This window comes from Solea solea, chromosome 1, assembly GCF_958295425.1.
Source record: "Solea solea chromosome 1, fSolSol10.1, whole genome shotgun sequence".
Classification (NCBI taxonomy): Eukaryota; Metazoa; Chordata; class Actinopteri; order Pleuronectiformes; family Soleidae; genus Solea; species Solea solea.
The window spans coordinates 3,001,041-3,028,119 of NC_081134.1; the positions used below are offsets into that span (position 1 = coordinate 3,001,041).

The 27,079-nt window shown below is 39.6% G+C and overlaps 2 protein-coding genes across 16 annotated transcripts in view; both read right to left on the minus strand.

Moving 5' to 3' along the window:
• Positions 1-3,992, minus strand: part of LOC131470106 (rho GTPase-activating protein 12-like) — a 45,765-nt gene extending 41,773 nt beyond the window's left edge. For 3 of the 15 annotated variants that reach the window (XM_058645756.1, XM_058645729.1, XM_058645699.1), the window contains exon 1: positions 3,700-3,985. The gene's annotated coding sequence lies outside the window, so the exon portion shown is untranslated. Of the gene's footprint in view, positions 1-3,699 lie in introns of all 15 variants that reach the window. The other 12 variants (XM_058645747.1, XM_058645662.1, XM_058645691.1 and 9 more) reach the window with 9 other exon arrangements.
• A 1,119-nt stretch (positions 3,993-5,111) lies between these two features.
• Positions 5,112-25,881, minus strand: LOC131470102 (kinesin-1 heavy chain). The gene is made up of 26 exons (XM_058645648.1): positions 25,517-25,881; positions 20,274-20,361; positions 20,089-20,162; positions 19,881-19,985; positions 19,204-19,252; positions 18,407-18,462; positions 18,225-18,312; positions 18,011-18,135; positions 17,698-17,802; positions 15,763-15,908; positions 15,437-15,585; positions 14,963-15,150; positions 14,508-14,576; positions 13,568-13,774; positions 12,969-13,112; positions 12,628-12,819; positions 11,304-11,421; positions 11,085-11,140; positions 10,703-10,812; positions 10,464-10,565; positions 10,296-10,356; positions 10,072-10,143; positions 9,837-9,941; positions 9,493-9,709; positions 9,240-9,375; positions 5,112-8,215 (listed from the first exon to the last, which is right to left on the minus strand). Exons 1-26 carry the CDS (start codon positions 25,640-25,642, stop codon positions 8,212-8,214), a joined length of 2,892 nt encoding a protein of 963 aa, XP_058501631.1. The 5' UTR covers positions 25,643-25,881; the 3' UTR covers positions 5,112-8,211.
• Between the last annotated feature and the right edge of the window lie 1,198 nt (positions 25,882-27,079).

Here is a 27,079-nt window from a genome sequence, read left to right on the forward strand (position 1 = left end):
GAAGTGGTAGCCTTCCTCGTTAACCTGTGACCTCCTCATTCAGATGGGAGGAAGTGCAGATGATATGTGGAGTTGAGTCCTTTTTTAACAATAGCAACTTCTCAATTATTGGATGTGCAGATGTATGGGTTTTAGGAAACACTGATTGACTTTTTTTCTCCATTATTTTCTCAAACAACAAAAAATAGGTTTAAAATAAATATTGATGAAGCATCACTTCATATATTTTTATTTTCCCAACCTTATCAAATAATAAACATATTGTAATTCCATGTGATTTCTGAGAATTCATGTGAAAAACAATGCTTTCAAAATGTCATTACCCAAATGACTTCAGCCCAGCATGTCTGCAAATAACACACATGTGTTACTGATACTTTCAGAGTTCTCTAGTTCTTCATATTGAAAGGGATTTAGCAGTGACTGGGGGTTGTCGTCTCTTTCACTTATCCCTACCTAGATTAAGTGCACCTAACAGTGTGTCCATTTAGCAGACAGCACAAATCTTCTCAGAAACCAATCAGCAAAATCAGAGGAAGCACCCTAATCTAAAGTGATGGTAATAAGATTACCAGGAGACATGGGGGGTGGACAAGTAGGGAGGCAGTATGAAACCAGCCAGAGTTATAGGACATGAAGTCAGGGCCTTGGTCTGTTGATTTTGTATGTTGGAGGTGCTGGGAAATGATTGCAGAAGAATTCATGTGTCTGGAAGTATTTAAATCCATACAGGCTTTAGAAATGTGTCGTTGTCAGCACGTGCGGGAGACACACCCTCACATTTTCTCATGTGTAAGCAGAACAGCACCTTGGAGTGGGTTTGTTTTTTAATATAACTCTATGAAATGTTGACATGGACAAGAGAGACAACAGAGTCACTCCCCTGCTTCAGGTCTCACATGATTCTTGTTAGGCAGACTGTATACTGGGTGGCCACAGTTCATTTGAATTAGTTATATTAACTAAAGGAAGGGGAAATCAAGTTGAACAGAGCCGACTGGAAATATTAGTATTTAAAAAAAAAAAAATTATGTTGCCTTTAAAATGACTGTAGTGAACATTTTGTGACAAAATCAAAACACACAATGAGTTCACTGGACACTATTTTTGTCTTTTGTTTAGCCACTCAGTCACTTTTTTTTTACTCCCACTGGGGAGTTATTTGGGTCACAACAGGAAGCTGTTTTAAGTAACAAAACAAAACAAGTCAACAATGGCCAAGGGCCCAGCACAATACTAACTGAACATGTGATGATATGTCCCCAACACTGGTGTGGCAACAAGGGGTGGGAATCACAGGGAAAGAAAAAAAAACATATTTTCTCTATCTATTTACAACATAGAGAGCAAAGTGCATAAAGTCTATGTATTGAACGTTGATGGGGCTTCTCTTAACATAGCTTTCTCCGCCATTATCCCGCTGTAAACTCCCTCGTCTTCGGCCAAGTAACTTCCACCCAAGTTTCCCTTATTCATTTGAGCAGCGCCACCACAAGGAGACATGAAATAGCTTTGTCTGGTCAGTGAAACTGGCAGGGACTGTTTACTTTACTTTAGAGTGCCTTAATTTGTTAATTAAAATAGCGATGTGTGCGTCCGCTTATAGATTGTCGTATTGATACATCATATATCATTTTGACCCACCCCTAGAGTCAGCAAGCATGCCATCTTGGAGCCATGTACATGTCACAATAACTGAAGAGGTGAAACAATTGCACCGATTATTAAAAATGGCAATTAGTCTTACACCAAGAATGAGCAGAAGTCGTTAAGTAGTTCACTGTGACCTTGAGATTCAGTCACACCGAATATAGGCCTTCATTGCCCCGAACAGCTGGGATTCAGCACAGACTGTCCCACTTAGACACCTCTCACCACAATGTTCCTCAAAACCCAACTCCCTGAGGTTCTCTGCTGTTACTGTCATAGCCACAGTCTGTCACACTTCAACAAACCACAGCTGCCACTCACTTACAGTTGGCTTATGAGGGTGAGGAGAGAACTGAGGGCTCACAACATAAATAAAACACAGAGACAACATGTTCAGTGGCCAGTGCATCATCCCTCTATGAATGACAGCAGGCAGTGAAATATTAAAATCTACCAAACAGTTGACCTTTCTTTTCACACTTCACAACAATGACCTGCTTACCAGCTTCAAGTTGAATCAGATACACATGTGATGCAACAAATATCATGATATGATTCATTGGTTTCAACCATCTGATTATCATTTAACCAACTGAGAGAGAATACATCTGATAATAAAAAATTGCAAATTGCAACAGAGAAAATACCCAACAAAGTTTTATACGGCTTGATTTTTTTCTGAATAGAAGCGCAAAAATACTGTATTTGCAGTAAAGATAATTGTCATATTTAGTAAGCAAATACCTAACCCTTAGTCTTTGAAAGAGTTGGTGGTACTGTTTACATGGACAGCAATATTTCAATATTAAATCAGTTAAATTGACAGTCAATCAAGTAGCATTTTCAATTACCTCCTTCACCCCAATAAGGTATTAAGAATAACTAATGAGATCATGCTTAAATACATGCACACACAGATTATAATGCCTTATTGGATTTTTACAGCCAGTAGAAGTGTGTCATGACTGTAATATGCACTGCAACATGTAAGCAGACACATAAATTAAACATTCATTTGGCAATTCATGCAAACTTATTCAAAATAATGTCTAATTGTGTTGACATGGACACCGACAATGTGACTTTTGACATTCATCTACATCCTGTTCAAAATACTGGCCTTTACTTTTAACAGAACACAGGTGGATTTATTTCAAAACATAAATAAAGTTGTGTAAATGGGGTGTCTTATTCAGATTCCTGTCTTAATCGGATTAATATCCTAATGTTGCTGCCATGCATGTAACCACAGGTAACGAACTAACGATATTAGACTTTTTGCCGATATATCGGCCGTCATTAGTCACATCGGCAATGTGTTTGCCTATATCCAATAACACGTTTAAACGCCAATATCTGACGATACCAATATTTTGCAGATAACACTACCAGTGGATACTGTGATTTATTTACAGATGTATTGCAGTTGATTGTGGGACATTGAATGTGTGCAGACAACATAATTCAACAAAGAGATTACTGTACAACAATAATTGACTATTTAGAATTAAAGCGTCCATTCTTTGAATTAAAAAAAATAGAGATAATGACCATTTGAATATCTGTGTAAGTGTGCAGGAGTAAAAAGGTACATTTGAGTAGTGGCATTTCTCCATGACAGCGTGATTTCACTGCTGTTTAAACATAAGTGATAAATATTTCCTGTAGACAAACATGTTTTAGTCAGTAAAGGCTTTTCAGCAACTGAATGCTTCAACACTGATTCAAATGGGTTGTAATAACTGTAACTTCGTTTATTTTCCATACTGTGATTATAAAGATGTTTTCCCTGGATGGGAAAACTCTAACCGTTCCTTATAATTGCTCCTATTAAACTTAATTAGCCGTGTTAGTTGTCATTTGTACTTTCACTGTGGTTGTAAAAGCCACACTTTCAACCTAAAGCCACTGTTTATGTGGTGTTAGGCTGAACTTGCTGTCAGGACGTCCGTCTGTCCCGTCGCTAACGTTAGCTAGCTAATTAGCTGTGTGTGGCTAAAACATTCCTGAGTGTCCCGAGCAGCGCCGCACCTTCACTTCTTCACTTACCTTCTTCACTGCGGGAACGAGACAGTCCACGGCGGGGAGAAGACACAGTCCCGGGGTGACGGTAGAATCCCCGCTAACGTCCTCCGTCGACAGTATCAAACGCTTTCCCCACTTGACTCGTCAGGTTAGTCCGATAATAACGGCGTCGTTCCCGTTTCTCCTGTTCTCCTCAATAATCTCCTACAATACTCGTCCCCGTGCACTCGTGCACTCACCCACTCACTCACTACACTTACTCTGCTCTCACAACTTTGGCAACTACCTTCTGCCAAAGAGCGTCTATGCAAAAGAGGTGTTACTCCACCTTTTTTTCCAAGGGAAACTTTGACCGTCTTCCGGTTGGCACATGCCCTTTGAGTTAATTTGACCGCGGAAATTAAGCTGAATCAAAATATCAAGCAACGAGACAAACAGGTACGTAAAAGAGCTATTTTACGTACCTGTCATTACAACTTTGGGCCCACATTAAACGAATGATATGCAGCGTCTGTCGCGTCATTTAATTAGCATAGAATTCACTGAATAAACGAAACTGCGCAATGGTTTCGGACGAGCGGAAAAATAGTCAGAGTGAGTCCTCTCTTCCTTGTATAACTTTGACTCTACGTACGGTCCGAGTTCGCAGGTGTTAAGGACGCAGAGCGATAGGAATCAGCGTCACCTAGTGTTAACGAAGCGCAAATGCAGACACTGCGGCACAAATGTCGTATAATCTGGAAATTAGATTTAAAAATGGCTGTATGTGTTTTTTAGGTGAAGTCTTACATCACATAGTTGCACTTTCAGAATGGTTCAGAAAGTGTAGTTGTGACTCAACACTCAACTCAATGTGATTTCCTAATAAAAGGTAACATGAAAGCATTTTCTTGGCACCACTTGGTGTAGAAGAAAGGATATATTACTGGGGTTAAATATGAATGGATGAAAATAAATTGTTCCTTAATGTCCATGGCTACGGACCATTTGTGAGCTCTTGACAATGATAATGTTTGGGTTGCCATGTTTGTTGTCAGTATTTCCAGCAGAGATAAAGGATAGACATGTTTCTTTTTTTCTCTCACCATCTGATGCCCTTACCAATATCTATTACTGACTTAATGTGGATCTATAATTCCTTTTGAACTATTCATTGTCCAGGTATAGTGTCTTAAATAACACTCTCAAATAAGTGGTAGCTGTTTAACTTTATATTCAGTCCCTGACAAAAAAAAAAACCCTACACAGTTTAATGACTTTTACTATTCATTTAAACACTTCCAAATTAAAAGCATCCAAAATGAAAGATATATATATATATATATATATACATAAATATGTTCCAACTCCCAATATTCCAACACCATTTGGTTTATAACGACACAATGAACACAAATGTTGTCCCAACACAAAAACAGGCCACATGAGCAGTGGGGAACTTTTTTCATAATTATTTAATCACACATACATTTACATCATGCAGTCAATCCAAAACTGTGATCTCATTAACTTCCCATCTCCGTCCGTATCAGAGCCCTGCCATTGTGTCCCAGTTCTCCAGGAATGATCCAGTACCTTTGTCCATTGATGGATCCTCAAAACTGTCCTTTTAAAAATTGACCAACTATTACACAGTAATAAAAAAAAGTGGATACACTTTTGTTTTTTTTTTTATTATTTAGAATTATGCAAAATTCAAATTAATTCAGGAACAACATCAATAATATTCTCTGCTGTTTATTTATTATGTATTCCCCATATTTCATATCACGGTTTCTTTGTTTTTTTTGGTGAAAGGTCAAAGGATCAACATGATTGAGGTCCATGATGCTGCTCAGCTAATCTAGAAGATTACACAGAGGGAATAAACCATTATCGATAGACACCAAACACTTGTCCTGTCATAGACACGGGGAGCTACTCCTCTCGGCAGCTCATAGAAAGAAATTATTACTACATAAATTATTTGCCGTCAACAAACAGTTTCATGAACATGACTTTGGATTTTTTTTTTTTTAAGTTCCAGTCAAAAACAGACACACATGGAGTGTTTTTTGTTTTTTGTTTTTTCTGAGTGCCGTTATTGTGAAGAAGTGCTATTAAACTGGACTTTCCTGTTCAGAGATGACAGGTTGCAGTACGACATTTAATATGAGAAAGCCGCACTTCTCCTCCTCCACCATGTCCAGCTACATTTGTTCCCCCGGTCTGAAACCAAAGTGTCCTTTTCCAAATGAGGTTTCTATGATTTCCCTGTTGCACTCCGATATAGAGTAAATATTCAATGCAAATGTTTACCATGCACGTTCAGAAAATTCATCTCTGAATGTTGGCAGGAAAATTACCATTTTGTTTTCAAGATCAATCCAAGAAGCCCTCAAAGAGAAAATACACCATGTTAGTGAAACTGCAGCCGACAGAGGAGGAGCGGGACAAAGCCGAACTTAGCATGGCAGGATCACCACTGTTTACTCACAAACACCTGCCAGCCGACTGATATTCAGTGTTATTTTGTTTTGCTTTTTAGTTTTTTGTTTTTTTACAGTATATTGCACTTGCACAACATGTTAGTGTTCTCGTGCTGGGATTACAATCACAACGAGATCTTTGCGCCACTGTACCGGGGCTTCACAGGGTTAAAGACAAGAGGGGAAACAAAAAGCTGAGGTGGGAATTAAAATGACAAAAAAATTATAATTAAGAACACTAAAAAAACAAAACAAAACAACAAACAAAACATAATAAATCCTACAACCCCTGACTAAGTTTTTGTTAAATAAACCCTTCCTCCAGATAACGACAGATAATTGTGCAATTTTAAGACCCTGCTCTCCTGATTGGCTGATCAGCGGCGAGGGTCCAACGTCATTGACATCACCCTCCTGCCCGTCTGCCCGCTGCTCCCCCTTCAAATATGTATCTACCAACAATGAAAAGATACAGCAAATAAAACCAGCAACGACACGTCAAGGTTTGGGCAAATTTACAACCGGAAAAGGTTCAAGTTGGAAAGAAAAATGACAAGAGTGTTTTGAGTCGTGTGTGGTTTTCGAGGGAGGGAAGAATGAAAATGAATTATTCATAAAGGGGTGGGCGTGGGAATTATCTGACAAACTTCACTTGGCAATTCTGCACTCCAGGAAAACAAACTCCAGGGGATGAGATGAGCTACGCGACACGTTCAAGGAGCCTCGTAAATGTCATCACTTCTGCTAACACATACCACAAATGAGGTGGTCATGAGGTCATTGGAGTTTTTCTTTCTTTTCATTTTTTTTAATGAATTAAATCATTGATTAAATGCTGTTCTGATTGACTTTTTAATAATCGGACGAATAATTGGGGGACTGAAAAACACGAATATAAAAGTGAGGGGAGAAGAGTGAGTGACAGTGACCCAGCTAAGACAGGACGAGCGCCTGAAGTGTACGTGCCCCGATGTGCGGAGGGAGATAAATAGCGTCCATTGATACAGCATGATTAACCACTGAGAGGAATAAGAACAATACGTTTATCTACTTAGCATAAAAGGTGGAAGTTTGTTTCCTTAATAGGATCTTTCTCCTGTTTCCTTACCGTCCTACATTCTTTACATCCTTCTTATCAAGTCACCAATAACGAGTATAGGTTTTCCTTTTTAACTTAATGATAAAAACAGTGGGCCTCCACTGGTATTTAGTTCATTACATCTACAGTACACTGTCTTACATCGTGGATTTTTCTTTTCTCCAAATCCTTCTTTTATACTGTTCCCAGATTCCCATCCAGTTCTCTTTCTCCAGGGAGGCTTGTGCAGTGGTGCCAATTTTATATCTGTACAATAAAACACAACGGAACAGTAGTGCTCGACACTATCTAGTCAATTTCGAAACTGTACTCTTTTTTTTGGTAGTTTTTGTTTTTCCTTAAAGAAGCATGTAAAATCTAGCCAGAGAAAAAAGTGTGGTTAACAACCAATAATAGTAATAATGAAATGTACAGAGTTAGGCTATAGGGTCAAGCTATTTCTCTTGGTAGGGTCTCCATTCAGGTGTTTTTGTGTTGTGTGTGTGTGTGTGTGTGTGTCCGGATCTTGCTACCATTACATTCAGCTTGGCACAGTGCAGAACTACTTGCACAATGATGACAGATGACAAGACACTGTGCAAATCAAAAAAGAAAACTAAACCCACGCTACACATTTTATGAGTCAGGCGCAGTTTCGCTTGCCAAGGGTGCATAATCTTGCCTTTTTGTAAATTTAAACTTATCTTTGTCTTCTTGTTTATTTACTATATCCAGTGAGAGAAAAGGAGATCAGTCATGGTGAGAATTGGGGGGGAGAGTGTGGGGATGAGGTGGTGAAGAGGATGAGCTGTACAGGCCAGGAATATTTATATATATATATTTATAATTCAGAAACTCCTTCTTGGCTCCAAAGCAGCGACAAGGAGCCTCTTTACTGTAATGGAATGACAGGTTTGTTGGGGTGGGCGAGGGGGGCATGACATTGGCTTCTTCTTCTTCTGTGGTACTGTCCTTCGATCCCACTGCTCTTCAGCTGCAGATGAACAGAAAACACACCGTTAGCCAACATCGTATTTCGAAATGGGACGTTTTACAATTTGTAAAACCTGGCAGTGTATGGCAGAGCTCATACAATAAAGTTATTGGTATGATTTTCTATTTGTTGGATGGCCGTTAATGGGAAAAATCATTAATATTTCATGTGAGGGACTCAAAGTGCCCTCTCACTCACTAACATACACTCCCAGTGATTTCTTTTGGGAAGCCTGACAGTCATTCTCATGATTTCTAGTGACCTTTTACAAGATTCTTTTTACTTTTAAAACAATTTACAATTAAAAAATATATTTTTTTTGTGAAACGGAAACATTTTTTGATACTGTCTGTAATAGTTTTTGGTTTTATTTTGCAAAATTACAATATTTTATACATGTTTTTCTAACTTCAGTTTTTAACATTATCAGATATATTGAGATTATTAGACATTACAATGTTTTTTTGGTTATTCATTTGAAGCATTAGTTCCTCTGTGTACTGTGTCGTCATCAATTTGCGTCTGTGTTTTTGCACAAGTTGATAACAGAGCTAAATATTTACTAATCTTAAGCATATTTATATAATTCCAGTTCACCATTATCACAGTGATTCACTCATTTTGGTCCAGACATTAAAAAAGTCTCCTATAAAGCAGCGGTACATTTTTTTATACCTAGTTAAATCTGGCATGTGATTAGTACATGAAGTTCTTTGTTCTCTATTCAGCCACTAGATGCATTAACAGAGACAAAACATGAATTCAGTTGTCCAGAAGGCTATATAGGAGTTTATGGAACTTCGACTTGTGTCTCCTTAGATAAGTCTCAGCATATGTCCATGTGAGCCCTTGTCCTGCCTCCTTTATGCTCAAGCTAGATATCCTACTGTTGTGAATGCATCTGATGCCGACAATCTCTCCCTGTATGTGTCATTATGTGAATGACAAACTCTGGGAAATGTTAAATTAACCCAATTTTCCATGTCTGCAAACAGCATCAGTGACGTTTTGTTGGTCCACTTACTTCTTGTCTGGTTTGCTGGTGCTTCCTCCCCTGATGGACACCGTCTGGCTGTTCTGGTAGAAGCTTCCACCGCTGCGGTTGATGTTGGGGTGGGTGGGAGACGCCACTGTGTGCTGCCCGGGTCGGATGGGTTTAGCTGATGGTGGGATGAAGACAAGACTTAGGACTTATGTTCATGCCGGTCAGCTGAAATAAAGACTTCTCTCTCTGAATTAAACCAAGTAGACTGTTGTCATGTTTTTCCACTACTAACCGATCTGGGCCGAATGTCCCCTCCTGGCCATGTTTTTGGCTCTGACGGCTTCCTTGATGCGGTCCACCTCCTGCTGGTAGCGCTTGCGGTCGCGGGCGGCGTTCTCCTTGGCCTCCTTCAGAGCAGACTCCAGGGCTTTGACCCGCTCAGCCGTAGCACGAAGGCGTTTTTCCAGTTTTGGAAGCTCACAGCGCAGGTCTGCATTATCACGCACCAGCTGCGGGACAGTTTACACAATTTTTAGTTGCCAATTGCGATGCACCCTGACAAAATGTCTTGGTTTCAAACTGTTTGGAGAATGGGAATCATCTTGGGATGCATGTGCATGTGCGAGTCCCCCCTACCTGTTTGTGAACCTTGGTGAGCTGTTCAAGATTGTTTTCAAGAAAGGATATTTTCTGTTTCTGTGCAGCGCTGCCGCCTGTGTCGTCCGAGTCCATCTCAGCGCTCTGCACAACAAATAAGCATGATTATTACTGATACAGAAATGGAAATATACCTACTTTACTTTCATTTGATTTTAATAAGTTCTTCTTCTTAACTATCAGATGGAACCTAACCATTGAAAACGCAATTTACCTTTTTCACTCTGGTGGCCAGATCCTGAACAAAAAGTTTCCTCAGGTTGTGCAGGGTCTGCAGCTCCTTAGCCTGGGATGAGAAAAGTCAAATATAAATGACTTAAATAAGACAAAAATCAACACTGGATTTTTATGTTTAACATGAGTTTATGGGCGTTGAAAGTGATTTTTCATTTTTGCAAGAAAATGTACTACCAGATGTTTAAAAAGACACAAACTCACCACTGTCTCTTCCAGACCCTTCAGGTCCTGTCTGGCCTGCTCCCTTCTGTCGTGCATCACCCTGAAGAACAACAACAAAACATAGTTTTAAGAAAAGACGAGAAAAATCATGCTGTATGAAATACCCGTTGCAGTCACTATTCCGGGCAATTGTGTGTGTAAACATACGTGAGATCGTGAAGCTTGCGGCTCTTGTCCTGGTCGGCACTTTTGAGTTTCTCATGCTCCACTCTGAGACGCTCCTGCTCCAGCATGATCTTCTGGTTCAGACTGAAAGAAAGAGAAAACTTATTAACTGCCTCATCCAAGTAAATCGCCAACATGCATTGCTTTCTTTGTGATTTTTAAATGACCCTTTATCAGGTTGTAGTAAAAGAATGAATTTTAGACATTTTTTGAATCCTTACTCCTGCAGTTCAGTGATCAGTTTTTCTTTGTTGTCCAGCTCATCTCTTAGGCTGCTGATCTGTTTCTGGTGAGCCTCACGGTGAGAGTGAATCTGCTTCTCCACTGCTTCCTGATTTCACACACACACAAAATGTACAGAAACTTTATTTGACAGAATATTTTACAGAAATATAATAATGAAAACCAGCAGGCTGGAACATGCCCTTATAGCTGTTTTTTTAAATATGTATGTTCACTTTCTGTGGGTAATTTCTTTCGCCCTGATAGCAGCACTAATTTAATATAAATGTTTAAACTAATTAAGAAAGACATTGTAAATTTCCTTGCTCTACACCAGTAAACTGCTCTGGTATTAATGTTTAATGGAGCAGAGGGACAAACCTTGACTTCATTTGCCGTCTGGATCTCATTCTCTTTCTCCATAGCATGAACTTTCTCTGTAAAACACAAACATATAGATTTCATTGTCAGATTTTCCTGAACACCATGAAAGTATTAGTCCTTCTCAGCAGGTCCCAACAACTGTGCCCTAACCTGAAGAGACACGCTCCTGATTTCAGATTAAAGTCATTATAAGTAAGATGCTGAATTATCTCTTACCCTGAGCGCTGATTTTGACAAGCTCTTCATTGAGTGCGTCAACATTTTCCTCCAGCTGCCTCTTCTTGTGCTCAACGTTGTGCAGGTACTCAGTTAGGGACTTGATTTTAGCCTCATGCTGTAGAAACAAGACACAAAACAGATAGTAAATAATGACGCATTCTAATGATTTTTGTATATTCAGTTATGCTTAGGGGTGTCAAGTTAATTGTAGCTACCAATGTCTCTAAATATTAGAGATGCACCAAAAATTCGGCCACCAATATTTACCGATACCGAGGCATTTTCGATTTTTGGCCAAAAGACTTTTAACACCGAATCAAAACGACTGAAACAGGATGTTGTGATGATGCATTCAAAACTACGGCCATCACGAGCATGTCTATTCCCACTTAGAGTCTGTCCAAGATGAGTTTGGAACACCAAATAAAACGGATGTGAGTACACGGTGGAACAGCACCTATTAAATGCTGGAAAGTCTACGCAAAAGTGAAACTTGGCTGCATACAGCGCAGATTATAAACTCCCCCCTTATCACGACTGTCCTCGATCCTCGCCATAAAGATCATTACTTGGATGTGGGGATAAAGCAGCGCTTTCATAGATTTCTTAATTGATTTATTCTTTGAAGCATGAATATATATATATATATATATATATATATATATATATATATATATATATATATATAATTGAAATGCCTTGACTTTAGTGAGGTAAGTACACACAGTCCCAGCCATAACAATAAAATCAGATGAAAAAAAACAATGGTACAGAATTGGTATAATAATATTTTTCGTGTTTCAGCAAACAATTTTCATTTCGGTGCATCCCTATCAAATATTTAAATTCTTAATGCAATTAGTGCAGTAACGTCTTGTTTACTTCCTGTGGGGGCTCTCGTTAGACCATACAAATGCAACCACACCATCCAAACAAGCAGCAGCAGCATCCACAACAACACTGGCTAAAGATGGACGTGAACAATCACGGAGTTCTGGACAGAAAATCTCATTTTAAAAAGTTGTGTAACAAAACATGTGAGCAAGCCGCCAACAACTACTTTGGATAGCTAAAAATTCTGGTAAAATTAGGATCATAAAAGCAGTGGTGGTGGATCTCCCCAGTGGCTAGACTCTTTAACTGTTTGACCTAAAAACACCTTACCTTTTAAGTTAAAGACACTATTAAACAATATTAGCAGAATTCAACTATGTCGTCTTTGTGTTAATGCTTCATTAACTAACTGATTGATTTATCATTTAGCCATCAATTATAACCAGTTTCAGTATTCAGACGCTCAACAGCCGCAGTTCCCACGTACCTGAGAGATGCGCAGCTGGCAGGCAGCAAGCTCCTTCTCGTTCTCGTCCATTTTCGTATTGCTCTCTGACTGGGTGTTCTCCAGCTGCTTGCAGCGCTTCGCCATGGTCTTCACCTCACTCTTCATCTTACTGATGTAGAGACGAGCCACCGTGAACTCCTCGTCGATGAGACCGCTGCCTCCTTCGTGTTGCTAGAAAGACCAACAAAAAGAGGGTTAAGAGCAGGGAAAAGACCAAAAACAGCCAATTAAAAACTGGATAAAATGGAAACTTTGCTCTCTCGAGAGGCTGGCACTGACATTACTTTGCTATGGTAACAGTGCAGAAACAATCTCTGTACCTTGATGTCATTGCTGCCCACTGCAATACCAATCTCGGCCAAGTCTTTGAGCAGTGACGACATCATCTCAGTCACCCTCTTCTTCTGGTGGTTGGACATCTCCTTCAGCTTCTGGAGCTCAGAGTCCAGCGACGACAGAATGGACTAGAGGAAAAGAGAAGATTTAAACATCAAACATATATATAAAATTCATTCTTCTGATAGTTTAAGTTTGGTTTTACCATTTTACTTTTACTTCATTGTGGATAAAAAGGCAGATTATTGGGAGGTACACTGTGTTGACCCCATTAATAATTCAGATTCTCAGATGAATAAGTCACCAAGTGAGAGGTCACGCATTTCACCAGTATAAATGGATAATTAGTCTAATCAAGATCAAATACTCTGTCAAATTCTGTGATCATTGGCTTTAATTTATTTATTTATTATGCATGTATTACGTTTTAAATACTGTGAGAAAGGAAGAGGCTGGAGCAGCATTAAATTGACTTATGCATCAGCAGGTTTTGTTATTCCTAGAGGCTGCACAAGTCTAATTTTAGCGTTGCATGTCCGTGTTAACAGTAAGTCATTAATATTAAAGTATTACAGTGCCTCACCGATTTCTGGCTGAGCTCTTCGCTGATGGCCTCAAACTCCTTGGTCTTATCTTCCACCTCCTGACTCTTCTGGTCATAGTTGACGGCCAGCTCCTCCAAAGCCTGCAGCACCTCCTTCACCTCATCCTTGGAGGCCTCGTTCTCCGCCTGCAGGCGGTTCAGCTCCACCTGCAAGTTCTCGTGATCACGGCGGGAGGAGGCCAGAAGCTGCATGGACGGGTGAGAAACGTAATTAGAGCTGCAGCAATTAGTCAGTGTTTGTTATAACATGGATGAATAAGCAATTTGCATTGTAATTTGGCCTCTTATGAAACAGGGTTCGGCCCTGCTGACTTTTCTCTGGTATTTCAGACGTGTGCGACAGTTATGAAAGCGTCAGAAGCCCTAAGGCAGGGAGTTAGAATTCAACGGTGTATAAATCTGTGAAAGACCTTAATGAGAATGAGTAATCGCTGTAATTGCAAAAAAAGAAATTGAAATTGTAACGGATGTTTTGTGATCATGAAAACGGGGCTGAAATGAATGACACTAACACATGTCAGCCACAACATTAAAACCTGTCACTGGATTTAAAGGTGCAATGTGTAAGAATTAGGAGAGTTAATTAACATAAACAGAATATACTTCCCATAACGCATGCAAGTCTTTCATTAGTTACAATCTATATTCTCACTATTAGACATCACTAGTTCTTACACACTGGCCCTTTAACGTTGTGGCTCATCTATGGCCATCAATCTTCATTCAGAACCATCATTCATTCTCTCTGTATCCTCATGGCCTGTGAAGAACTGAATCTGCCAGAACAATAAATCCAGTTCCAGGTTTCAATGCTGTGGCTAATTTGTGTGATTTGACAGTTTCATGTGCTATGTCTTTCCACAGATCCAAGTCTGCAAAGATAAAAAGCCAGGACACATGTTGAACTTCCTGTACTCACCTCCTCCTGGTCCAGCATCTGCTGCTTCAGTTTCTCTGCCAGCTGGCTCTGTTGGTTGATCTCCTCATCCTGTAATGTGCAAAGACACACAGCAACATTAGCAAGTACACGAGGGCAGTGAGTGCAATGAGTATTTTCATTATTAATTTATCCGTTGATTACTTTCCACATTAATCAATTACTTGTTCAGTCCACAGAGTGTCCGGAAATGTCAGTAAACCTTAAAATGACAACATTCTCAAATATCTTGTTTCATCTAAAACTAGAATATGTTCATTTATTTCTGCTTTCTATTGGATAATGAAGCAATGAAAACCAAAAAAATAAGATGACAGATCAAGCGACAAAAGCTTTAGAACAAATAGCTGGACAACAGTGTTCGTTTTTTTGTTATAAGAATGTGTACTGTCCAACGAGCCATCAAACTACTACTAATCCTAGAATGATGTTCTCACCTTATCATCCAGCTGTTTATAAAGCTTGGTCAGCTCAGCCTCACACTTGTCCTTCTCCACATCGGTGAGGCGAACTCCGGGCACGTTGGGTGTGGAAGCTGGCTTGTCGTTGATTATGTTGTCGAGGGCCAGAACCTCAGCGTTGGCCTTCTCCTTATCAAACTGCTCTTCCACTGGCACATTCTCACCTGAGGTGGGCGATCAGATTATGGTCAGTATGTTGTTCAGAGCAGTGTTCCCAAACTTTCTACGTTGGGGGACCCACGTAGCAATTGTGACCCAAATCACTTTATTCATTATTACAAGCGCAAATCTGTGCATAAAGTTGCAGCTAAAACACATAACTCTGAACTATCAGTAACTAATGATTTGTTTGACGACCTATCTCTGGGTCCTGACCCAGTCTTGGGGAATCTCTAGATTCTAGAGCATAAAGAGTTCATTTAAAAAAATAAAAATAGAGCATATCCTCACCATTTCTCCAGCGGTTGAGCTCATTCTCCAACCAGGTGACGGTGCTCCTCAGGGTCTTATTCTTCTCTTTCTCCCTCTCATACTTCTGCTTCCACTGCTCTGCTGTGAGCTCGACGTTCACAACGACTGTGTTCTTGATAGTCTTTGCTCTGGATGTAGAATAAAAATGGATCAATATTACCACATTAGCTGCGGTCTCTCAGAACGTATCGACATGACATATGGACTCATTCAACTCTGGTTTAGCTCGGAACTCAAATATTGAGGTCCTAGAAAAAAACAAACAATACAGAACAGTTCAAACACGATATAACTGGACAGCTAACCTTTGTCCAAACATGAGCGTGGATTTGGTTTCAGCCTCATTATAGGAGGAAGGTGAGCAGCAGATAACAATGGTGGTCCGACAGTTACCACCCAGAGAGTCCTGCAGGATACGGGTCATCTTGCTGTCTCGATATGGGATGTAGGCCTGGCAATCACACAAGAACAGAAGAACAATATATAATAAATACAGAGAATGAACTGGGAAGAAGAGACTAGATACAGTCAAGTACAGTAGGCTAACTACATTAGAGAGTTAAGTTGAATAAAATTACTGACTGATGCATAAAACATCTTCTTTTATAGGGTCACATCAACAGAGACCAACTGCCAAAATCAATTAAACCCTCATTGGGGAGAAGGAGCACAGGTGCTGTTTAATATAGCAAATGTCCTATTTTTAGTTAGTGTAGCTGTAGTTTAGGGATGGGGTTCCCATCCCTCAAGCCTGGGCCAGTATTGAGCCTTGGGCTTGGGTCGCAAAATCAATGCATTGTTGTAGTGTATTTTTTTTTTCCTTAGAAATGTCAAACTTTTTATTCCATATCCCAAGTGTCAGCCACTCATACTCATAATGCCACGCTATAACCACCATGTCTGTGATAAAAAGGCCAAGGGCTTATAGTGGTGATAAATTAAGTATAGTATTTTGTGTGTTTTATATAGAGTAGTAAATTTGATTTGATACTAATGACATGCTATTACATCACATGTCATTAGTAATGGAACACTATCGGCTCTGTAGCCCCACAAATATGATAACTTCTGCCCAGTCCTTGTAGTCAAACAGGTTTGAAATCGCTGGTGTAGGGCACATTTGTGTATGTAGATTGATTTTTGGCTTCCATTTACATTGTGCGCAATTTCCTCTGAGAAACCCTGCAATTGTGGTAATTACCAAAAAGCGACGAAAGTAATAAGAAAACAAATGAAACAAAGTGTTGTTCTGATTCTCCATTTTCCTGAAACCAAAGACGAGGCCTGTGGTCACAACAGCACTCAGCTATAACTTATCTTACAGCCATTGTTAGCTTCGTTATGTCAGAAGCATCAATATTCTGTTGCTGACACAAGTAGCTGAGCCGAGGCACCGTGCTATAAATCTTCAGACACCAGTACGCTCGTACAGGCGTCGTACAATGGTTCATCTGTTTATACCCTCACAGATATATCAGCAGCTGTCCGCCCCAGGTTGTTTACAGAGTGCAGAGGGACGAGAACAATCCATTCATTGATCAATTTGAAAACTGTGAAATTGGTACAGAATAGCCAAAGTCAAACACTGCTTGGAGGAAAGTTTGTGTCTCCTCAAATTATAGTTAAAAAATGTTGGGATGAAAAAAGATGCTGGTTCACAAACGTAACTATGCTAATGAAAGGAACAGTCAGCAATATCAACTCATATTTGACATGAAAGAAGAGTCACCTGAGGTCTGAACTGACCCAACACTTTATAAGCTGATTTAGGTAGATGATGATGATGACGACGACAACGAGAAAATCAAATTTGAACACATTATGATATGTAGTTAAGATTAAAGCTTAACAGAAAAGGCAGTTAAGTGTGTTGTCGTAAACCACCCCATTCCCACTAGTCAGAAAAAACAGTTCCAACAGGTTTTTTTTCTCATAGAGAATCAGTTTAATCAGCATTAATTCCCAGGTCAAATTACTCTGCATTGCACGCAGGTATTAGTAGTGTGACGCAAGGCCCGGGTGAACACAGTCATTTCTACGTAGTCTGCTGTATTTCGGGCAGCAATGCAAAATCTAATGTCATTTTCAGATGCAACACTAAGACGTTCTTCCGGTCATGAGCGTAGAGTAGATCTATTGACTAATTTTGGTGTGAAAGAGACTTTACAGTATACACGTAAGCACTAAAACCCCGCAGAAGAACGTGATATCTACACGATGGCAGCAGACGAAACACTGACCGTTCCCTCAGCCAGAGCGGAGATGACGTTTCCCAGGGATGACAGGGACTTGTTGATGTTCTTGGCTTCATCCAGCAAAGCTCCCTCCGCTCCCGTTTTACTGACCTGAAAATCACACGGAACAAACAGCAACAACCTCAGCAAGATCCTGTGCAGCTCAAAGAGTCAAACAAAGAACAAAGTGTAATCTGAGTGGGAGAAAACTGAATTACAAGAAGACAATAACCGTGAAATGGATCTATACTTGTATGAGAAGGGATATGCCTAATTGGGCCAATAACAGGTGGCTTAGCTTTCCTTTGCAGCTTCATACCTTTTCACTACCAGCCAGATCCACCAGGTAGAGTTTACCACTGAGCTTTTGCTCCGTCTGAGTGTTCTCTTGTTTGACATTTATCAGGAAGATACTGTGACTCCTGGAGCTGTGTTCATTCATGTCTACAAGAGGGAGAATTTTGTGTTAAAAAAAAAAAGTCTCTGTTTTTATGAGACAGATTATTTGGTAAGAAAACAGAATGGTATCTTACTCGTAACTGCTACATGTCTGTTAGATTTTCCTTCATCGATTGTATCCATGACCTCCTCTGGGCTGCAGACAAACCTCTCAGTGCAGCCCTTTAAAAAAAGAAAAGGACATGAGGTGAGATTAATGGCCTGCTCAAACAGCTTTTACCAGATATTTGACGTGAAACAGGGGACTAGATCTGACCTTGACATAGGGTACTCTGTTTTTGTCTTCATGCACTGACAAATTGGTCTTCGACACTGGAAATAAAAGGGAAAAACAAGTCAGAGGACAAAACACTAAGCATGTCGTCTTGAACAGTTCTGTGCCATTCAAGTCAGGGTTTGAAATTATGTGTAAAAACTTTAAAACCTAGAACTTATTAAGGACTTAGCAAATTGTGTCCTTAAGAAGATGAATAAGAAAATTCAGAAATGGTGATTAAACTGTACGCCTGGGAACTTCAAATATTACATGCAGCCTTTGCTTCCCCTCCTACTGCCAGTTTTTAAATGACCCCTGGTCAACACTGTTCAAATGGACTTAGATATGCGTGGAAGCTCATTTCCCATCAGGAAATTACTTTGAAAATCCCTCCACTCTGGCCAATTTTGAGGATTTCAAATGAAAAACTTCCACTCTGCAGGTTCATATTACTTGACATAGACCCATCATCTAATCATGACCAAGCATTGTGATGCATTTTCATCTTTCAAAATATAAATGGAGTCTTCACTAAAACAGCTGTGGAGAACCAAACAGTGAAAGACTAAACTACAAGATTCAAGAACAAGGTGAGCATTTTCATCATTTAAGTTTCATAAGCATTAGTTTATGACCAATCATTTTGGTGTCCATTTTATATTTGACAAATAACAGCAATGGCATCATGTTTGCAGCCAACCTGCTCCATGTTTTATACATTTGCATCAGCTCGCTCCGCCATATCTGTTACCACTGTCTGGTGCAATCAGGAGATGTGAAATACCACAGCCACTTACCATCCAACAGGTCCCGGATCTTGTCTAAGTAGATTTCAAAATATGAAACCTAAAATATGAAAATGAGACAGAGGAAGAGCCTTATTATTTCACAATCCAGCAAAAATTCTAAACTCTAGTTTAACCGTTTATAATAGATGGGACATGTTCCAATTATTGCTGCCCGGGGACAAACCGCATAGATGACTACAACATGAATGGATGGCATTAAAATAGTCGTGCAGACTATTGTAAGGGAATAATGTCTGGTAACCATGACATTCTGAAGAAAAGTGGTTATTTTTGGCTGGATGGCAACAGCAGCAGCCAGCCCAACACAACAAAGCTGCAAGCCACTCCACACACTGGTCTATGGTGTGTGAAAACACTGCCTGATGACATGAGAGAAACGGTTGGTGCCAGTGTGTAAAACTCCCAGCACTCATCATGCCTACCATTGTCTTAGTTTGTTTTTAACATCATAATGAGGGTAACACACACCAAAAATACCAATAAATTCATTCTTGACAAAAAGTGAGTGTTTGTCCCAACACAGGATAAATTCCCTCAGGGACGCTTTGTTTACGAGTGAGGGACTGACGAGCAGTCCTCTGGCCACAACTGTGGTCAGTGTGGAAGCATAAAAACAAAAGCAGCGTGTATAAACAGATAACAGAAAAACATATTTTTCGTCTTACTTTGATGTGGAACTCCAGATTTTCATCCATGGAATAAATGTAGTTAAAAATGTCTTGAACTATCCTGGGGATGATACCCATTGAATCTGTGTCATGGAGATTCCCCTGCAAACAGAGGGCAAATTAATGTCATATTATGAACAAACATGGATGATTTAATTCAACGCACATTTCAGTTGAAAGTCCAATGAGTAAAGTTAATCCTTACCTCCATGGTATGTGTTTTACCAGATGATGTCTGTCCATATGCAAAAATGGTTCCATTGTATCCCTCCAGAACATCTATAGAACACCAAGCAGAGTGTGTTGAAGTAATGATTCAAAAAAGTAGTTGTGGTTAAGTTAATCATGGGCTGTGAACATACTGGAAAAAATACAAAAGGAACACATCACCTTTTACAATCTTCTGGGCGCAGGCGTTGTACACTTGTTCCTGTGATGTATTTGACTGAAACACTCTGTCGAACGCGTATGGTTTACCCTGAAATAAACAAGAGGAAGAAGAGTGAGCGACAGCTACAATATACAAACACCCAGCACTCTATTCAAGACAATATTCTGTGCACACAACAAAACACGATGTACTGACATCAGGGCTGCAACCATTATTAAATGAATCATTAAAACAAGTTTTCAGATTTTTCAGCTTCTTAAATGTGAATATTTTCTGGTTTCTTTGCTCCATACAACGAAGAAATCGTCAAAACTGAATCATTTTGGTTTGTGGACAAAACAAGACATTTGAGAACATCATCATTTCCAGGTTTGAAAAACACTAAACTCATTTTCTGACATTTTACAGACCAAACAAGTACCTGGTCTTGGTCTACAAGTACTACCTTTTTATCTTAATAATACATTTAAAAATAAAGGACTACCTTATCTTACTTAGACAATAATCAACAGATTAATCAATTGTGAAATCAATCGTTAGTTGTATTGTCTAATTAACATGAATTTGGCGTTGTGAAAAGAGACGAGATGTTAGATCTAGTTTTCCCCTGGTTTTAAAGACTGTTGCAGTAATGATATTGCAGTCAAATATTATGCTATCAAATAAAATTCATGAAATCAGACATTAAAATTATATGAGAAGTCAGGTCACAACTCTTCTTCATACATCCTTTATTAAAAATAGAATATAGAATACAGAAATTGCTGAAAATGTGGTTTCTCTTTTACTTCATAATATATTTCATTCAGTATTTACAATATATTGTCACTGGCCTGTGAGAAGAAATCTTTTCATGAGCTCATACAAACAGCCAGTGTCCAACTTAATACTGAGATATATTCCTGAAATATCATAGCTTAAAACCATAAAGACCATTATAATTGTTCCTATCACCCAACCCTACTACCAAAAGGCACTCAGTCTTTACTGGGGTAAAACAACTCGCAAATGTACACCTTGCACTGTCACTACACTAATTTCACCACATTCTCTACCTTGTTTCTCATAGTACCGGCCTGACTGAAGTGTACAACTATTTGTTTTAAATATTTTTCAGCCATTTTGTCAATATTTGACAGCAATGACAATCCTTCCTTGGAAAAAAAGTGGAACAATGGAAACAATGTTTTAGATAGGGCTGGAAACATTTATCAAGTTTTTACAAGTTTCATCAATTAATATTTTGTGGCTCCTTTGCTCTACTATGACCGCAAACAATATCTCGGGTCTGTGGACGAAACACGTTTTTTTTTTTAGGCCATAGTCTATTGAGGTTTGGAAAACAACAAGCATCAGTTTTTGCTTTTTATAGATAGTAACAACTTAACCCAGGAATAAAACAGATTAATTGACACTCTGAAAATAACCATTGCTTGCCTTGCAGCCCCAGCACAAGTAAACAACTTTCAAACAAGGAAGTCTCAAACTGTCAAACCTGGACGTTCGCAAATAAACTCATCCTCAGTGGTGGCAGCTGCATTTTACTTTCCCTGTAAAAATCAGGATCCTCGTCCTCTTTCAGCTTCTCTCGTCCCATTTATTGGCACACCATTTATAACAAACTAATCTAGACCCTGAGCTTTTCCTACTCACTTAAGAGCCAGCCTGCGTCAAAGGTTGTGATATTCCACAGTTGGCTAAAACTTCAAAAGAACATTTACAGTGAAAGAGCGATCAATAGATGGACTTAGGAAGGCAACTGCAGGGGATTAAAAAGTGATGCTATATGCAATTCTGAGGTTCAGCTTGGATGGCACACCATCTTCTTTGGAGGTTTGAAGTCTCAGCTGACTCATCACCAACCTGATGTGGGTGGGGTTCTGGATGTGATGTATTAGGAGCTTTTTAACAAGACAGCCAATACATGGAATACCGCAGGTTGCAAAACACAAATGTTTGAGTGGCAAGGGATTCAAATGGACAGGTTCAGTGTAAACACCTGTGAGTGCAAGAGGAAGCTGAGCACAAGCAGCTAGTGTCACCTTGGAGACAGCCGTGATTGGGGCACAGTCGTTAAGACTCCATGTTAACACATTCACATCAAGGAAAAACCAACTAATATCTCAGTCAGTGAAAAATAATTCAGACTACTGCTCCTGTTGCAATCACCTCTGAAAGATGGTCACATCTAAAGTGCAGTTTGGTGCAACAGAGACCAGCAGCATCTAAAGATGTAGATAGTTCACTCCAGCTCGCTATATCCTAGCAATTAACCCCCTAAGAGCTGCCATTAGCCTTGTTATCTATGATAATAATATAGGATAAAATTACAGTTAAAAGAATTGTTAAACGTATTCACAAGTGCTCTGTCATGTTTCCTCCTCCTGTTATGACACTTCATAAGATAAGCTATTCAGGGGACACAGTCCAAGGTTATTCTCAGCATTCACGTGAGTCTAGTTGGATGATGCACAAAGACTATGAGGATTTATAATGCTTCCTGGTCCACAGCTGGCTTGGGGAAAAAACATTGATTTCTTCTAAATGACTTTATGCAACTAGTAGATGCAACAACAAAGCTGAGGCGAATGAGGTGATCTTGAACATGCACAACTGACAGGAAGGTAATGGATGAATGAATAATTCACATGCTCCATACTTACACTTCACTGACAAAACTAGCTTGAGAAACTGGGCAAGTTATGACTAGAGGTCAACCTATATGGGTTTTTTCTACGACTGATGCTGATCTTTAGAAATCAGGGCAGTTTGGCCAATTTTATTTTTCCCTCCATCTATTAAAATATAACAGATTAATAATAATAATGATGATAAATAATATACATAATTGCTAAAGAATGACCCAACGCTATTGATTAAGTCATTAAATCCTCATTTACTCATTTATTCTAACAGAGATCAAACTGCAACCAGTGGAGTCTAGCCTAGTGGGTATTTAATATATTCTTAATTCCTGATTAGCTTCGCCTGCAAACCAGAAGACTACGTCCAAATTTAATACATGACCCACGGCAACAACCCCAATTCCCACTTCTCAGCAAACTGAGGCTTACTCCCTTTATGGACACAAGCAAAATTTCTTGACACTTCACAACAGGCAAAGTGATTAAGCACGGATGTTGAGGCTTCGGTCCTAATAAGAGGGTCCACACCCTAGGTTGCTCCACAATGGATAAGATATATGAGATAACTGTGGACAAGAGCATCAGCAAGTGTACATCACCATCATAATTTCCCTCCCTACCCAGAGAGATTGCCCAGCACCTGGCCAACTGCCTGCTCTGATTGGTTGCACAGCTAGTAACCAGGAGAGAAAACACAAGAGGGATTACCCAAGAGGCCTGGGATGCTGCTTACTGGCACTATATTGTTGTACATCCCAAAGTAGATGCACCAGCAGTGGCTACTAGGATCTGGGCTGCAGCTCTTGCAGCTCTCACAATGTGCACTGTTATTTTGGCACTAACATGACTGGCATTCGGAACTGGGCAGGGCCACATTGTGTCTGAGGGGCACAGACAGTATGCTATTGGTTATAGGCCTGAAGTCATCCTTTATGATTGTAGATGAATATTATTTTTTAAATTTGCAGCATTTGGTGCTCACTGATGTAAGTTATGACTGTTCATTATTCAATATTGGTACATCAATGTTCATAATCATGTGGAATTCTAGCAGTGATCCTCAATCTAGCAGCAGCTCAGGGGAAAACGTTTCCGTAGACGTGTTTCCATAGGTTTTATATATATAAATAAGACGAGGACACCAAAGTCCACAAAAAGAACGACAGCCTGTTGTTAAGAAAAACTAATGTTTAACCAGATCTGTTTTTAAATGACACGCCACTGACTTTTGCACGTCACATGTCCCAACTTGATGTGAGGCCGGCCTTACGTTTCTTTTTTATTTACTACCACTACAACAGTCAAAAGGAATATGAAAAGACCAAACACATGTTTAATCCTGTCATACAGGCATGCTACAGAATATAATGGCATGAATACAGGTTGCACAGAGTCTTTTTAAGACACACTGTACAAGCCCATGATGACAAAGCATGACAAACACCAAGTTGACCACAAAGCAAATACTTTCTTCATTCAGTAAAGTGGAGGCACTGACATTTGTAAAGGCATTTCCTCCTTTTGTCAAGGTTGAAACTGTGCCCTTGCAATTATCCTTATCAAATGCTGGGGGGGGTCTGCCGAATTCCGGGGCATTTAACCCGAGACAACAAACTATGCTCACAGTTTATTATTTTTGTGCAATCAATGCATGTTATGTTTTAACCAGGATTTTCAGTTGAGGCTCCCTGATGTACATCATGGTTAAAACATAGATGCAATTGAAAACAAAATGTTGCTGATTGGGTCATTAAGTGTAGTGTCCAGTTATTACAGGCCAATTGATCACCTTTAACCAGCAGATAACTGTCAAAGATATGTTTACATTCTCTGACTCCTGTTTTGTTACTAGGGCTTTTTGTTTATTTGTTTTGGTTTTGTTTGGTGAGGGTATATTAAAGAGCTCTTGGTCAACTTGGGGGCTTGTTATATTCCCAGCTGGTCAACTAGCTAATGTTAGCTTTAATTAAGCCACAGTATTAAAACTAGCCGGCTAGCCAAGGCCGGCTAATCTGTCAACTACCAGCTGGCCTAGCCTGCTAGCCAACAGTGGGCTAGCCACCTCGAAATCAAAGCTGGTTGACATGTTATGCTGACGCAAACAGTTCACCATTAATGCATGTATTGTTAGATATGAAGGGTTACTCATAACATTGTGTTGCGATAAGAAATGAAGTGAATATCGTGCAGGATTGTCAGGCTAACGCTGACGACATTTAAACCAGCCGATGTGTTGGTGGCTTTGTTGAATGACAGCTCGCTAGCCGTGACAGGGCAACAGTGAACAGTGATATTTAACGACAACAGAAAGTCGACAAGTTTAATTTAAACCGCGCATTGTACGCTGCTGTCGAAAGTCCAGCAATATTAACTTATCGTGTAACGAGTTACGTGTAATTAAAAGGTGTGTGTTGGGCCAGAAGCAGGCAGCAGCCTAAGGAGAGAAACAGCGCAGCGGTCTACAGGTCAACCCGATGCTAACGTTAGCTAACAAGCTAACTACGGTAGCCACAAGACAATCAAAAATGGCGTAACACAGACAGCGCCAGTGGGCTGTGTCTCACAAGCGGCTAAAGGCCATTATCAAAACAACTCACCGCGATAATAACGGTCTCTTCCCCTTGAAACTTGGGAATGTATCGGTCGCCTCTGGTCACCTCGGAGCTGTTGAGGGGCCTAAAACGGCACATCACTTTGATGGTGCACTCCGCCGGGTCGGCCATCTTCCACGGTTCACAAATGGAAATTCACCAATAAAATTAAAAGTATATCCTGGATCCCAGCGGCGGCCGCGCGGGGCGAAATGGGAGGCTGAGCCCCTCAGTCCCAACCTCAGGTTTTCAAAAAGATCGATGAAAACCTGTGGAGCATTCAACAGAAATCCCTGTGTTAGTCTCAGACGGTTCCTGCTCCTGTTAGGAAGCCATGATACCGGCGGATGAGCGGCTGGTCACCTCACCCCTGCTGCTGCTGCTGTGGATGTGGATCTCTATGACGTCACCCCGGCGCTCCCCTTCTCACTGTTTTGTTAAAATCATTAAAGAAATCTCTTAAAAATCAAATGAGACTCTATCTTGAAACACGGAAAGAATTGTCGTATTAAACTATTAGTATTTACAAAGCTTTAAATTCCTATCTTTTAAAAAAAAAATTAAATGTACATACACACTGTATATTTAAGTGTTATAGCCTAAAGAAAAACCCTGATTTGTGATTGTTTGAGTTGTTGGTATACCTATTTTGGTCTTGGCGTTTTACACCAATTAGCACCTTCTATGTTGCACTAGTCCTCACAATTACATGTCACTGCCCTCCGGGTATAATGATCAGTTGTCTTCCTTTGTTACTGTTGCCTTTCATCCATGTGCAGTAAAAGATGACACAACCACAAAGATTAATGTAAGTATTGGATGACTGAATCCAGAAAAGGGTATTAATGAAATGCTAGAATAATTTCAGAATGATTGGTGCCCATCATCAAATCTTTGCATGGGTAGCCGGGGAAAAGGAATTTCATCTGCCTTTAACTTGTGATGTCCATTTGTTTCCTGTGGAAAATATAGCTATTTTTATTTGTTTTGTGACAATTACTCAAAATGCATGTATTAGTACTAGTTTGTAGGGGTTTTCTCAAGTGTGAGTTTGGCAGCAGAACTGTGAGTAAAACTTTGTTTTGATAGTCCATGTGTAAACAACAGGTATTTAGTAACATGTCATTGTCAATAGATTAAAAAAAAGAAAAGATAATAAGCTGACGCTTGTTCAACTGATGATTGACATACAATTAACTGACTGCCAGGAAACTATAAATTGTGCTCTACATACTCTGATCTACTCTGATTGTGCCAGCATCGTATTAGTTGACTTTCTATCTCTGCTTATAGCTTATAGTCTGTCACTTGGATAAGTAAACAGTAACAATATATATATATATATATATATATACCACAAGTATGACAAATTCTTAGTTGCTTAGTTGACAGTCAATGGACTAATAGTAAGGATAATACAGTTGCAAATGTAATGTGTCAGGACCTTCTAACAGCTGAGAACATTGGATATAAATAAGTGTCAACGGATTATCTGTTGACATGAGTGGCTGAACATATGCATTTCATATCCACATCAAATTGTGTGTATGTGTTGTGTGTTTATTAAAG